Source organism: Lissotriton helveticus, chromosome 5_1 (assembly GCF_964261635.1).
Source record: "Lissotriton helveticus chromosome 5_1, aLisHel1.1, whole genome shotgun sequence".
NCBI classification, from domain to species: Eukaryota; Metazoa; Chordata; class Amphibia; order Caudata; family Salamandridae; genus Lissotriton; species Lissotriton helveticus.
The window spans coordinates 1,135,466,453-1,135,480,867 of record NC_136065.1 but is presented as its reverse complement, the minus strand read 5'-3'; the positions used below and the strand labels follow the sequence as shown (position 1 = coordinate 1,135,480,867).

At 49.5% G+C, this 14,415-nt stretch overlaps 1 protein-coding gene across 1 annotated transcript in view; it reads right to left on the bottom strand.

The window, feature by feature from the left end:
* The window catches only part of SMC3 (structural maintenance of chromosomes 3), an 845,399-nt gene that overhangs the window by 780,488 nt on the left and 50,496 nt on the right, over nt 1-14,415 (bottom strand). Inside the window, exon 3 of the mRNA XM_078643761.1 lies at nt 5,223-5,261. Coding sequence (XP_078499887.1) covers nt 5,223-5,261 — 39 coding nt within the window. The remainder of the gene's footprint in view (nt 1-5,222; nt 5,262-14,415) is intronic.

Sequence of the window (14,415 nt, the reverse complement as noted above, 5' to 3'; positions counted from 1 at the left end):
ACTTCGCCACCCCTGTTCAGACACATCTATTTGCAAATCAGTCTGGACCCTGTGCCTCATGGGAACAGTCCAGCCCAAACTGCCAAGCCAGGTCTTCCCTGGACCGGAAACAAGCGTCCTGGGACCGGTTTCGGGGTAACACCCCTCATCAGCCAGGCTAGCTTGAATCCAGTGGCCAAGTGAGCAAGGGACCCACGTCTGGGCATACCCTGCCAACTTAGGGCTAACAAAGCAAACACAAGGAGATGATGGACGGAGTGCTGAAACTTTTCAAACACTAACCCGAGTCACAGATCTAGGTTGAATCCATCATCATTCTTTAGCTTACTTAGCCGCCCCTGGACATCCCCATAAAAATCTAATTTTCTCAGCCAGGCTTGGTGCCGTTAGGCCATCGACGATGAAATCGATCTACCTAGCGAGTCAGTTATGTCAAGTTCACATCTGATGGGAGTATTTTGCTGCATCTTTCCTGTCAGCAACAGCCTAAGAGAGTATAGTTCGGGCATCCTCCAGGTCCATAGGCAGCAACTGTGCCATGGTGTATGGAAATAACCGCCAATAGGCAGTCTGTTTTCACCAATAGCGGTGCAAGGCTGGAGGAAATGGACATTCTCTTACCGAAGGTGTCCAGCCTCTTCGATTCCCTATCCTGTGGGAGAGGTGTGGCGCCGCGGCCAGGGCGACTGACGCTGGAATCTGGGGATCAGGGTTCGATCCCCGGCTCTGGCGGCAGGTTAGCCCAGCACCATGCGACTCTGGGCAATAGCTTGCTTAATCTTCCCGACGGCCCCCAGCGCCTAGAGACCCTTACGGGTGATTGTGCGCTTTACAAATGTGGATTATTATCCAAAGAGGTGGTAGGGAACGTGCCAGGGTGAATGCGTGATGCAGAGACTTTGCTTGGACCACCAAGTTCTCTGGGGTGGGGTGCTGGTTAAACAAACTGGGATCCCAAAAGATGGGTGATGGTGGCGGGCAATCAGAGCACCTGTGCAGAGCTTCGACCTAGCCCCAGGTAGGACATCTGTAAGGGCTTCTCTGAATGGGATTAAGGGTTCTGAGGGGGTGACTTCTGGCTGAAGTACTACTGTCAAGACATTAGTCTTGACTGCCACAGACGGTAAGTTAAGGTCAAGTACCTCAGCCGCCCCCCACCACCATAGCAAAAGAAACTCCCAGGCCAGTATCAGGTGAGGTGTCCAACCCACTGGCCTCACCCAGTTCCTCAAACCAGTTGTCCTCATCAACTGAATCTTCTACATAAGGAACAATAGATCCCTCCCAAGCGTCTACCTCACCAGGCCTATCCAACAAATAAGGCACTGGCTCTGCTCTAGAAAGGATGACTTCAGTCAGCGCACCATCGGACGACATCCATCCGGCTCTGAGTCAAAGAATGACAATGGTGATGGCGCAGCCAAGGGGCGTTAGCAGCAGCACTGGAGCAGGCGCAGAGGAAGGCCTTGGTCGTGCCAGCAGCTCTACTCCAGATCTAGCGAGGCATCCTTGGAGCCTAACAGGCGTTGAGGGCAAACCCACCAGCATGGACCCAGTAGGGGCCCCTCCTGTGCACACGGGGCCCAAAGGCGCTCCTAAGAGGCCGGGCTGCTTAAAGATGAGGGACATGACATTATAAAATTCCTTCATGCGGGTGGGGTCACTTAGACTCTGGGAAAATCTAGAGGTGTGGAGAGAACCCAGGTTCAGGCCCCGCCGACTCACGGGGCCTTCAGTGCCAGCGCTCCCTTGCCTTGTTCGATGGCACGGAGAAGTGGAAGAGTGTTTGAACTTCTTCAACTTTTCTTGTGCTTGTGGGACTTCCCCAATTACTTAGAGTCAGACGAGGAGGCGTGGAGGCAACCGACGGCAGGAGGCAAGGAGCTTGAGAGATCACTCTCCCAGCGCCTTTGGGTGCATGGCGCTGCAGTCCTCTCACACCTTGGAGTTGTATCCCGGCTCAAAGTACCACAAAGACAGGCCCCAACAAGGTTTGAAACCAGACGGTTTCTTGGTGACATCCTCACACCTGGATATAAAATCTAAAAAAAGGGGAGTCAAAAAGTGACTAAGGGGTAGCTCAATCCGGATCAGCAATATCTGGCACAGAAAGGAAAGAACTGGACATCAGCACGCCGAGGTGGCGTCTATATTGGCACAGCTACACCACTTCCGACACAGAGCTGAACAATGTCACCTACTGGTGCGCAGTGGTACTGCTCGAAAATCTTCCGGATCTAGTCTGACACTTGGGAATATTTAAAGGTAAGGCCTTTTTTGCCAAGAATAAAGATCGGATACTGGTCTGAAGTTGTTCAAGTCTGCGGGGCCAGTGTTTATTTTAGAAGAGGGGTGATGTGACCTGCTTTGAGACGGTCAGAAGTAATTTCTTGTGATAAGGAGTCGTCTATAACCCTTGTTGGGGGAGGTGGTGAAAATGGTACTGTTGACTGATTCATTTGGCTGGAAATGGGACCGGAAACCAACTGGCCACTATGGATATGCCATCAGAGTGAGTTATCATGAATGACAACCATTTCATGAAGAATTGCAAGTTAGTCGTTCAGCTGGAATCGTGGCGGTAGATGAATCAAGAGAGCTTGAACCTTATTTTTTTTGTTATGAAAGGTTTTTTTTCTGCAGGACTCTTCGAAATTTGACCAGTTCCCAAGTTGCTATCCCATCGCCAATACCAAAGTCACCAATTTTTTTCCAGCAATTTTAAGAGTTGCCAATTTCTGATCGGATATAGTTGTTTTTTGCTTCTGTGATGTCTCTTTTTGTATCCCTTGCGCTTGATGTGAAGAGTGACTTTTGTTACAATTTCTAAGGATGTTGGCACCATAATGGATCTGTTAGTCTGAGGGCTTTCTTTAGATAACTAATTTGTGGCTTTACTGTTCTTTAGATTTTGTTATTTCAGAGGAGCTATTTTAACTGCCACCTCTTATATAGTTTTGGTTGCACATGAAGAGTTTGGGTTGAGGTGGTTAGGGATTAGTACCGATTTGTGGAAATAGTTTAGGATGGTTAATGAATAGTCATTAGCTTTAATGTGTTAGCTAAATGATCCAAGACAGGAGTGCAGGAATGGACCATGTCGGGGAGGTGAACAAAGGAGTTAGAGTAGTGGGGTTGTGTGTAATGGTGAAAGTCAATTTCTGTGGGTCTTGAAATGAAGGTTTAAGTGAATCCGAGTGTTACCGGAGGATTGAGTCATTATCTACCCCAAATTATAGAGAATTACAATTCTGTGAAGATTCAGTGAGGGACTGATAATTATTTTTATAACGGTGGGGGTGCAGGGGAATTTGATGTTTAGTTTTATGCCAAGCCGGATTTTCTTTGACTGACATTTACTTCTTTTGAGAAAGTTTCCAGCCAGGTGTTGCCATGGTTTGTGAAGAGGGTTTTACTGTCTTTAGGCATCCATGGCACCTGCTGATGTGTTGATCCATAAAGATTGTTACAGGGAATTGCTTCATGGGCTTCTGCTTCCAGTTTTTTTAAGCAGTCTTATAGAGTTTTGGTGCTTAGGAAATCTTGTGAAAATCAGGGTTGGTTTTGCTCATTTCTGAGAAGGGGTTATTATTATTGAAATCCACCATGGGTCATTCAAGATACATACAGTGGGCACATTCTCAGAGCTTGGCATGTAAGGACGGAGAGGAAAGAAGAGTAAAGGAGGCAGCATGGGTCTTCTTTGAGGGTCTAGAGTTGGACCTAATAGGGCATAAAATGAGTAGGACTTTACATATCAACTGCAGGAGTAGTTTTGATTCTTTAGTCATGTGTGTTTATCAGTGTCAATCTCAAGGTGAGAAAGGAGGGTTCCGTATGTCTGCATTACAAATGGTCCAGGTGAGTGTACTGGGTGATCCTTAATTGATCGCTTTCCAATATAGGGAGTGCAGGGAGGTTTTCAATTTCTGAAGTCACTAAGGGTTCTGAAGTAATACAAACCAAAGGTATTCCGAGCAGTCTCTGTCAGTCAGCAGTTGGGGTTCTTTCCGTTTATGAGGTTTTATAAGGTTTCCAAAGAATTATCCAACAACCTTATTCACAGTAATCCAAAGTACACACCCAGTTACCTCAAAAGATTATAAAGTACATCTAGAAACCTAATCCGTGAAGTCAATTTCATATCTAGTTACAAGATGGCTGTGTGTGGTACGGATTCCCTTTTTAATTGGAGATTGTGTGTTTCAGACATTAGTAGGAGTAATCTTATCAAACAGCCTTACACAGACCCAGCTGGTTTCACTCGGTTCAGCCCAGAATCAGGACACTTCCCAGGCAACATTTCCACCCCTCCCACCCGATTCTCTGTCCCTGGACTTTAGAGGTTTATCTGACAACTCTCCACATAGGGCCACAAAAGATGGGAAAATATGCCAGTGTTGCCCAAGACTGTTCCAGAGAAGCTGGTTCCACAAAAAGCAGATAGAAGTGGGCATCCGGATCACTCACCAGGGCTGCAAGCTGCAGTGTCACCCCAGAGCAGCAGGTCCCAGTAAGCAGAAGCACAGCACTATTCCTCCCGCTCGGGCCACTGGCAGTCCAGCTGTGAATAACCTGAAGACCGATATTTTAGGACTGAGCAGCTAGTCTGCATTCATCTTGTGGGTGCACATTTTACATGTAACTGCAATAAGCATAACCTACATAGACGCTGCCACCCTCCTGTCTTCAATAGCAACATGAAATCAATGTTAACTATACATTCTTGGAAAGATACACAGCTTTTTGAAAAAGATGTCAAAGCCTGCAGTCTGAAGAGATTCTATGTTTATGAATATTAATGCAGATTTATTTATGGATATATAACATTAACCATTTGAAATGGTTTCAGATGCATTTTCACCATGGCAGAGGACCAATTATTTTTGAGATTGCCCGACTTATAAACTTTATTTAGGTTATCTTGATTTCCTTCCTCCATGACTTAAATTGTTAAAGAATACTATGCAATGTGAACCATGTTTCAGAGGGTGTAGATTATTATAGAACTTAACCAAACATGCTCTACGTTTGTAGCAAATGACCAAGTGAGTTTATTAATGATAGGTAGAGGTTATTCTTTCTGCAAGCAATGTAGAGGAAAACAAGCATGTAGGTAAGTAATATTCTCTTTACCACAGATCATTAAATATCTTTAAAAAATACCTCCCAACACACATTCATAGATTTGAGACCTCAATCACTGAAGAATTCCAACTCACCATAAAAAAAGTTACTTTTTCCAGATCCATTTCTGCCAACTAAAAAGGAAGAAAAATAAATCAGTCAAATATATCAGCAGCAACACAATTAAATAGCAAATCCAGAAATTCAAAACATAGATTTGATGAGGAACAGGCAATTGACATCAAATATTAATGAAATGCTGAATGTTTAACCAAGGACCATTTACTTTAACTTAAACCATGTGTCATATTTATTGTATTTCCCAGGAGTGCTACAATCTTGACCTTCTATAGTTGGCAAAGTGTGGACACATGGTTGAGCTATGTGACTTGATAGCATGTCAATAAACGAGGCATGCATATACGACATCTGTTATGGATCTCGGCTTCACTCTTTTTACAGGTGGCAGAGAGTGAGAGTTCTCAGGTGGCTAGACAAGAAGTAAGTTTGCTGGTGAGCACAGGGCGACTGGTTGAGAGGCATATGGAAACTCCCTCTCCTTCTAGTCAAGCTAATCAGACTCACTACTTCCTTCGCCTGTCTTTTAAGGATACACCTGCGTTTCATTGATACTCTGGTGAGCAACAATGTCAGCAGATAGCAAGATCTGGAGCTGGTGTTTTAGAGGGGGTGGTGCAGATGTTACTGCACTACAAATCAAAGAGAACAGGTTCCTGAGACATCTGTTGGGGCACCTTAAATTTTCACCTTAATTGTCTATGCATGAAGAGGTTGGAGTATATGGAGGACAACATTGCACTTCCTCCTCTCCTCCTAAGGGTACCTGTGCAGTTTCATCCAGCTATCTCTTAACAAAGCGTTTTTGTCATGTTGATTTCTGCTCCGCAATGATTATAGAATTCCCTGAATGAAATACATTAAGGTTACATGCTGGTTCTCTATATGCTGGTCATTTTAGGTTTTTTTAATCTGCAGTGTCTGACTGACATCTTGTTAACATTGTTGCATCAAGCAAGCTAACTGTATGGGCTTACCAGACTCTGAAACATAGGTCAGCTTAGAACCATACTTGGCTTGGGTGAAAAACTTGTGTCACTTGGGTGTAAAATCTGCTATAATCTGAATGCTTTGTTGTGGAGCGCGCCCACAGGGACTTGATTCAGAACCCACAGGGGGTCTCGTCCAGGGCCCGCAATTGCTAAGCTACTCAATTATCACGATCAGGAAGCTATCCTGAAGCAGGCTAGGGCCAAGGAACCGCTGTTATACGACAATGCCCGCATTCTGATCTTTCCCGACTACACAAAGTTTGTTCAGCAGCGGAAAGTAATCCTTCCTACCATCCAAGGCTCGCCTCCGAGACCTCAAACTTCCCTATGCTGTGCTTTATCCAGAAAGGTTTCAGGTTGCATATCGATCTCGTACCCACTTCTTTGATTCACTGTAGGAGGTGTTCCAGTGGACTGATGAGACGGTGCAGCTGCGTCCCCACTCCCCAACCGGGAGAGACTCTGATTCTTCTTCGAGTGGGGTGGCCTGGAATCTGCTCAAAGTGAAGGGAAGAGGCTCCAGGCGCTCTATGTCCAGACGGCGATCCAAATCCTGTGATTTCTCCTCTCGTGCTAGGTCTGCCTCATGACACCATTTGTCAGGGGACTAGTTGATAATTGGGACCATGGGCTCAGGGTCTCAGGTATATTGAATTGGCTGGAGGAGAACGAAGAAGGCCGGTATCTCTGCGAGCCCTTAACGAGCAGGGAGAGGGCCAGCAGACAATGGGCTGTAAATTGGGGAGCCATTGATGGGTGAGGGATGGGACCTCCCGTTGGGGTCAGTCTGCTCTGCCTGCCGCGACAGGTACTTCACTGTTTTTGAGGTATAGGTGGGGAGAGTGGGGGGCGGGGGGGGGACTTGTTGGATTGTTTTGGGGAGTTTTTGTTCTTTGATCGCACTGTCCTGTTCTATGTCGGAGTCATTTTGTGCCTCCTGTATGATGTCATCTGTGTCTTTAGCCTCTAGGGAGCTTCCCAATGGCGGATATGTTGGGTAGGTCACCAGATCCCCTTGGGTCCCTGCAGATAATCAGCTGGAACGTTAGAGGGGCGCTAGACAAGTTTAATCGTGGGGTTATTCTTTAACAGGCTATGCGCGCCCGCACAGATATACTAATGCTGCAGGAGACGCACCTCATGGGGACGAAGGCGCTGTGTTTTCAACGCTTTGGCTATGTACATGTCTTGCAATCGGGGTTTGTGAGGGGTCTCTGGGAGTTACAGTTCTGATTCATCACCAGGTCCCATACACACATGTTAAGACATGGGGGGCTCTCAGGGCAGGTATCTTTTTTTGCAGGGTACAGTGGGCTGCGAAACTATGATACTGGGAGTGTATATGCCCCCCCTGCCTCTGTACTGGGGGCTGGTGGAGAGACTTGTGACTCTGTGGGCGTACCTACCAGAGGGCCCGGCAGTAGTGGGTGGGGATTGGAATAATGTGCTGGATGTGGTCAGAGATCGGTGGAGGCCCGGGGCTCCCCTGGAGGCCAGACACCCCACCAAACTTCATTCCCCGGCGATGGGCTTGGACTGGGTGGACCCCTGGCTCAGGTTACATGGTACAACACAGGGATACACTTGCCTCTCGGGGGTACATGACTCGTTCTCCCGCATCGACTACATATTTGTTTCCCGGGCAGTAGACAGCAGGGTGGTGGCGACTGATATTCTCCCTGTGGGCTCTCGGACCATTCGCCTGTAGCTATTACTATACGTGCAGGGATGGTGCATGGGCCCTTTAGGTGGTGCCTCTCGTCCTGGAACCTCCACAAGGAAGAATACAGAGAACATATGGAAGAAGCCATTGATCAATATTTGTCGTTCAATATTGGGTCGGTGCAGGGGGTCGAATCTCTCTGGGAGGCAATGAAGCCCACACTTCATGGGGTAGACATCTCCTCCTGTGCTGCAGCCCATAGAACATGCAGAGAATCTCTCATACGAGCAGAGGATGAAATTCTTGGCCTAGAGGAGCGTAGTAGGGAGGAAGGGGGCGGCTGATCCGCCGCCAATTGCTGCTCGTGCAACAGGGCTATTCGCATCGCCTACTAGATGAGGTCCGCCAAGCTTGGTTGGCGACCCGGAGCAGGATCTATCAGTGGGAGGATAAATCGGGCAAGCTGCTACACAGATTGTCTCAGGGGTTGCTTGGCTTCCAGGCTCTCTCGGGTATTGTGGGAATGAATGGGTCACCTGTTTTGGATCCCTCGACCTTTGCCGAGAGCTTTGCTATGTACTATGCAGATGTCTATGCCCCCAAGGAATGCCTATTGGCGGAGGTGATAGGCCGCTTCTTAGATGACCTCCCGCCTACGGCCCTTCCAGATGAAGTTAGTGCGAAGTTGGATCGCCCACTCACGGAGGATGAACTGGGTGCCGCCCTTGGGGAATTACACCTCGGGACCGAACAGATTCCCAAACACATTTTTTTTACGGTTCTTCTTGCAGCTGGAACCCTACTATCGTAAAGTGGTGGAAGAGGCTAGGGAACGGGGTTGCTTGCCTGGTGACTAGCGGCATGCAGAAGTGGTCGTAATCCACAAGCCCGGAAGACCTCTGGATCAAAACGTGTCATATCGCCCTTTTTCCCTTTTAAACGTTGAGGCAAAGGTTCTGGCCAAGGCGTTGGCCAACCACCTCCGGCCTCATAGTTCCTCCTTAATTCATCCCGATCAAGCCGGGTTCATGCCCCAGCGGGCGACCCATCATAATATCCGCCGGGCACACATTGCTATTGTGCCTGTCAGAGGCATGGGGAAGCAGGCGGCGCTTTGATGGCAGATATGGATAGGGCATTTGATTCTCCGAGTTGTGTGTACCTATTTGGACTTTTACGTAGATTGAACATAGGGCCTCGTTTTTTGTCTTACCTAACCCTACTATATAATGGCTTAACCGCTTCTGTGCACGTGGCGGGCTCTGTCTCATCTACGTTTTCCATCGGACGGGGCACCAGACAGGGGTGTCCACTGTCTCCCTACTTGTTTGCGTTGGCTATGGAGCCCCTGGCTGCCTGGGTGCGAATCGACGCTCAAGTGACCAGTCTTGAATGGGCGCATGGATTGTCAGATCTTATCGTCCTTTCTGCCGACGACGTGTTGTTCTTCCTTACTAACTTGGATAGGACGGGCCCACAGCTGTTACATGCATGTCTTCGGGGAGACCTCCGGCCTCTACATAAACCCGCGGAAGTCTACTCTTTGGGTCCTGGGTTAGGAGGGTGATCTTGGCACCTGGGCATCCGCGGTGCAGGTGGTGTATGGGGGGATGAAATATCTGGGCGTGTTCCTATGAGATTTGCCTACCACATCTTGGGATAGAAATTTGGCACCTGTATGGGATCGTGTGCGCGAGGACATTAGAACTTGGTCCCACATGCCCTTGTCTATTTCTGGTCGGTCGGCCATTTTCAAGATGGTCTCGCTCCCACGCCTATTGTACAAGTTACTAAACCACCCATATCGATTTCTCCTAGATGGTTCCGTCAGGTCAACCCGGCCCGGAGTCAGTTTCTCTGGGGTGGTGGAGTGGCTAGGATGGCCCTACAGTCCACATACTGTGGGGGTTGCAACCTCTGATATTCTGTCGTACTATATGGCCTTGCATTTGCTGGTCCTTAACCCCTTCGACGCTGATGACGGAGCGGTTCCGTTATCAGCGTCGGTTGGGCTGTGCTGATGACGGAACCGCTCCGTCATCAGTACAGCCCTGGGGGGGGGGGGGGCATCGATCTTGGTGCTTTACGTTGGGGTGGCAGCGGAAGACTTCCTGGTGCTTGATCGCGCACAGCGTCGCGATCGTGCACCAGGAATGCCCCACTAGACACCAGGGATTGCGTTTGTTTGTGAGCAGGAAGCGACCCCTTGGGCAAGAGTCGCTTCCTCAGGGGGACAAATTATTTTTCAGACTTTTCTGCCCCCCCCCTGGGGCAGATCGGACGTTTTTTTGGCCGATCTGCACCCAGGGGGGGGCAGAAAAGCCCACTAGACACCAGGGATTTTATTATAATTATAAAGGAAGCGACCCCTTGGGAAAGGGTCGCTTCCTAGTGGCCCATAATTTTTTTTAGACTTTTCTGCCCCCCCCTGGGGGCAGATCGGCCGTTTTTTGGGCCGCATCTGGACCCAGGGGGGGCAGAAAAGCCCACTAGACACCAGGGATAGTGTTTTATTTATGAAAGAAGCGACCCCTTGGGTAAGGGTCGCTTCCTAGGGGCCAAACATTTTTTGGGAACTTTTCTGCCCGTTTTTTGGGCCTAATTTGGACCCGGGGGGTAGAAAAGCCCACTAGACAACAGGGATTTGTTTGTTTTTTTATAAAGGAAGCGACCCCTTGGGCAAGGGTCGCTTCCAGGGGGCAATATAAATATTGTAGACTGTTCTGCCCCCATCGGCTGTTTTTTTTACCGTTTCTAGACCCAGGGGGGGATAGAAAAGCCCACTAGACTCCAGGGATTGTTTTTTAGGTTTCTCCCTGGCGTTGCAACTGCGTAGCAGTTGCTCCGCCCAGGGCGAAATCTCATGATCCTACATATGGGCTTTGGTCCCGCCTCGGTCTCCCATTGGCTAGCTCCATAAATGGAGGCTAGCCATTGGGAGACAGAGGCTGTCAATCACGATTTCCCCTTAAAACGCGATTCGGGGGCGTTTCTCGGTCTTTTTTAAAGTCCCGCCCCTTTGTCCTGGGCCGCGCTGTGATTGGCTGACGGCCCGGGACACCCCCGTGACGTCATTCCTGGGCCGCGCTGTGATTGGCTGGCCGGTACGGGACCTGACTTGTTTATTTACCTGTAGGGTTGGTTCCTTCATCCCTTTTAAATCCTTCCCTTTCTCCTCTCATCTTCTTTGTGTCTCCCTATCCCCGCCTCTCATCCTCTTTTCGTCTTTCTCATTGCCTTCTATTAATTGTCACTCTATCCTATCATTCTTCTTCCCTCTTTTATTTCCATGCTTTCTCGCTCCTTGAGTCCTCCGTTCTCTCTTCATTGGCTGTTTCATCTCACCGCTTCCCCTTTCTGCCCTCTTTCTTCCCTTTTCACCATGCACTCTTTCCTTCTCACTTTTCTCTCCTGTTTATTTCCACTTTCCCCCTCTCTCGTTTTCCTTCTTTTCTTCGCACCTCTATTGTTTTCCTACCTTTTGTCTCCCTTGTCCCTCTGTTACTATCACTCCCCGCTTCTATTGTCTCCTACTTCCTTTGCTTCCTCTTTCTTTTCCCTCTTCCCGATCCATATTCCCTCTTGTTTACTTGCTTGTCCTTCTGTGTTTCAACCCCCCTCTTCCGGGATATGTGCTTCCTTTCTTCCCTGTTCCCTGGCCTCGCATCTCCCAGCAGGATGGCCCGCGGTGGGGGTGCAGGATGGGGCGGTGGCATCCCCTAGAAGGAGGTGCATCCAGTAGCAGCGCTGCCCGCAGCTGGGGGTACAGTAAGGAGAGGGCGGGGTGCACCCCTGGCAGGGACAGCGTGCAGGGGGCGGGGGGCGTCCTCCCCCAGCCTGTGTGTGTATTTGTGGGAGGTTGTCTCTCTGAGAGGCGCGTCGCATCCTCGGTTGCCATGGGGACAGCCGCCTCCGGCTGCCTGCGATAGGCGGCAGGCGGGGCGGGGGCAGGCTGGGGGCCGGCCCGGGGCGGCGCGAGCCTGTCTGGACTCGGCTCGAGGATCCTCTGGCTCAGCAGGTTCTCCCTCTTTTGTCTGCTTCTGCACCCCGGGTCTCGGCGGAGAGCGCGTGCTGCCCCGTACGTGGCTAGGCGGCCCCGGCTGCTGCGACCCCCAGAGGTGAGTGAGGCCTAGACTGCTCAGTCCCCGCGGGGATGAGAGTACTGCCCGAAGAGAGTACTCCCGTCCGCCGCCCATGAATGCTCCCTTTGCTCTTTGTTTCGGTGTGATAGATAGCTCGGGTTCATGCGCCTGCTGCCGAGCGCGTGAAGAGAGAGACGCAGATAGAGCGTGTGTGCGTGTCCGTGTATGTGGTAGGTCATAGGTGCGACCCCGGATGGTGCCATACAACTTTTTGACAACAAGAAGTATGTTTCGTCATATGTCAGCACGTCCGGTGTGCTGTTTATGTTGTTCTCTTCGTTCTTTATGTTGTCTCTAACTGCTGCATGACAAACAGTGTACTCTTGCCCGGAAGTAGTGGGGGCCCGTACACAGAGGTGCCATGGGGGTGTTGCTGCACCTGAGGGCGTAGTTGGTTCTTTCCTGAACAACATGTGATGAAGAACATGCACTCTCCATGGCCCCGGTAGCTGTTTGATCTTGGGCTCGCCAGTTTCACCCAGTGACCTTGAAGGGGAGTGGGGTGGAGGGGGCAGGCTGGGCACCCAAACCCCTCTCCCCAGGCGTGTGACCTCTGTCATATACAGTTACAGTGCACATCACCAGACGCCTCCCCCACCCCCCCTGGACTCTTGTATCTGCCTGGGCCTAGCTCTGTGTGCGATAACAGGCTCCTGTACGTCACACCTGCGGACCACCCTTACTGTGCCCTCTGACCCCACCCGTGTGTGGTAATGGACCACGCCATCTACACAATAATGGGCCTTTCCCCCGTGTAAGAGTCATTCTTAGCCACGTTCCCTGACCTCAGCCCCCTGGTATAAGGTGCCAGTACTTCCTGCGTCCTGTGTCCCCCTTGGAATGGATGACAGCTGCCCCCAGTCATTTGCACACCGCAACCTTCTAATTATACCCCCTCCGAAGTTACTTACCCCCTTAGATTGGAGAGCTAGTCCTTAGTGCACATCTGACACTAGGTCCTTGAGATGTGGGCCTGTATGCTACCTGTGCCCCCTGGCCTCAGCTCGCTTATAATTGTGCCCAGTCTCCCATGCGCCCTCTGACCCCCGCCTCCTTATGCTAGTGCCCAGGCCTTCCTGCCTCCCCTGCACTCATCCCTCTGGGATGGTCCTTCCTGAACCGTCCGACCCCTGCTGTCCTTGAATGTTGGGCTAGTCTTTTCGGTGCCCTCTGACCCCAGCCCCCTCTGGATGGCCTTCAAATCCTTTCATGCGCCCTATGTCGCCACCTCACTTGGGTTATTTATTAATTGGTGATTTTTTAGTAGACTCGTGCCACGTGTGAGCTGCTTCGGTTAGTGAACCCGCCCTAACCTTCCTCTGACACACCACCCGCGCCCTTGTGATATTTATTTCGTGAATTCTTTCTTGGACTTGTCTTGAAAGCCCTTTCAGTTAGTGGACTAGGCCTTCCGGTGCCCATTGACCCGTCATCAGGCCTCCCTTGTGAGAGTAGGTCATTTCTACAGGGTGCCATCTGAATTACCTGCCCTGCCATTGTTAAACATATCACTGTTCCAGCTCTCCAGGAGGACGCTGAACGGCTCTACACGCGCCCCCTCACACATAGTGCGCCAGCCGGTGAACCCTCTTTCATGAGTACCCCTGACCCCTCCCCCGCCCGTGAAGGGGCGAACCATTCTTCCTAAACCAGCTTTTCATGTGCTGGAATAAAAGCTGCCTCCCCCCTCTGGGCTATCACATAATCTCAAAATAGAGCTTTTACGTTTACAGTATGCATATGCGATATTTCTATGTTACTGTCTTTATACGCGTGACATTTGCATGTCTCATGTGTGACACTTTGAAGGACACTCGATCGCAAGCAGCTGAATAAAGGAACCGGGTCCTGAGCATAACCTTTAATTCTCGTTTTATTTTTGGAACAAAGGATCTTCAGAGCTCTCTCAACACTGTGAGCAGTACAACTACAAGTACCAGAACGCATAGGAAGAAAAATGATTAGATTAACTACTCACACCTAATGATTAGATTAACTACTCACACCTAATTTAGGATTATCTTGAATCACCACAGTTGTCCCAGTTTAGGTAGCAGCCTACTTTACGCTTTGTGGCTTAGTTCACAGCCAGGTAGGAAACCTCATTACTGTCACTTTCCAGGACTGGGCTTGTGTGTGACGACCTAATGCATTCTGGGTATTGTAGTCTTGGGTGTTGTCAGTGGACCTATTTTATCCAACACTTGATAGCCGTTATTTTAGTGTGAGTAGCACGGGACTAGAAACCGAGATTTCTTCGTGCAATACATATTTCTGTGTAAAGTAAAACACATCAACGTTTTACGCATAATTCAAAGAAGTTAGAAAAGACCATTTGTCAAAAGCAATACCAAAAGCTCAAACTTTAACAAAGGCGAAACCATTGCATTGTAAATGCTTGTTTTTTATAGGG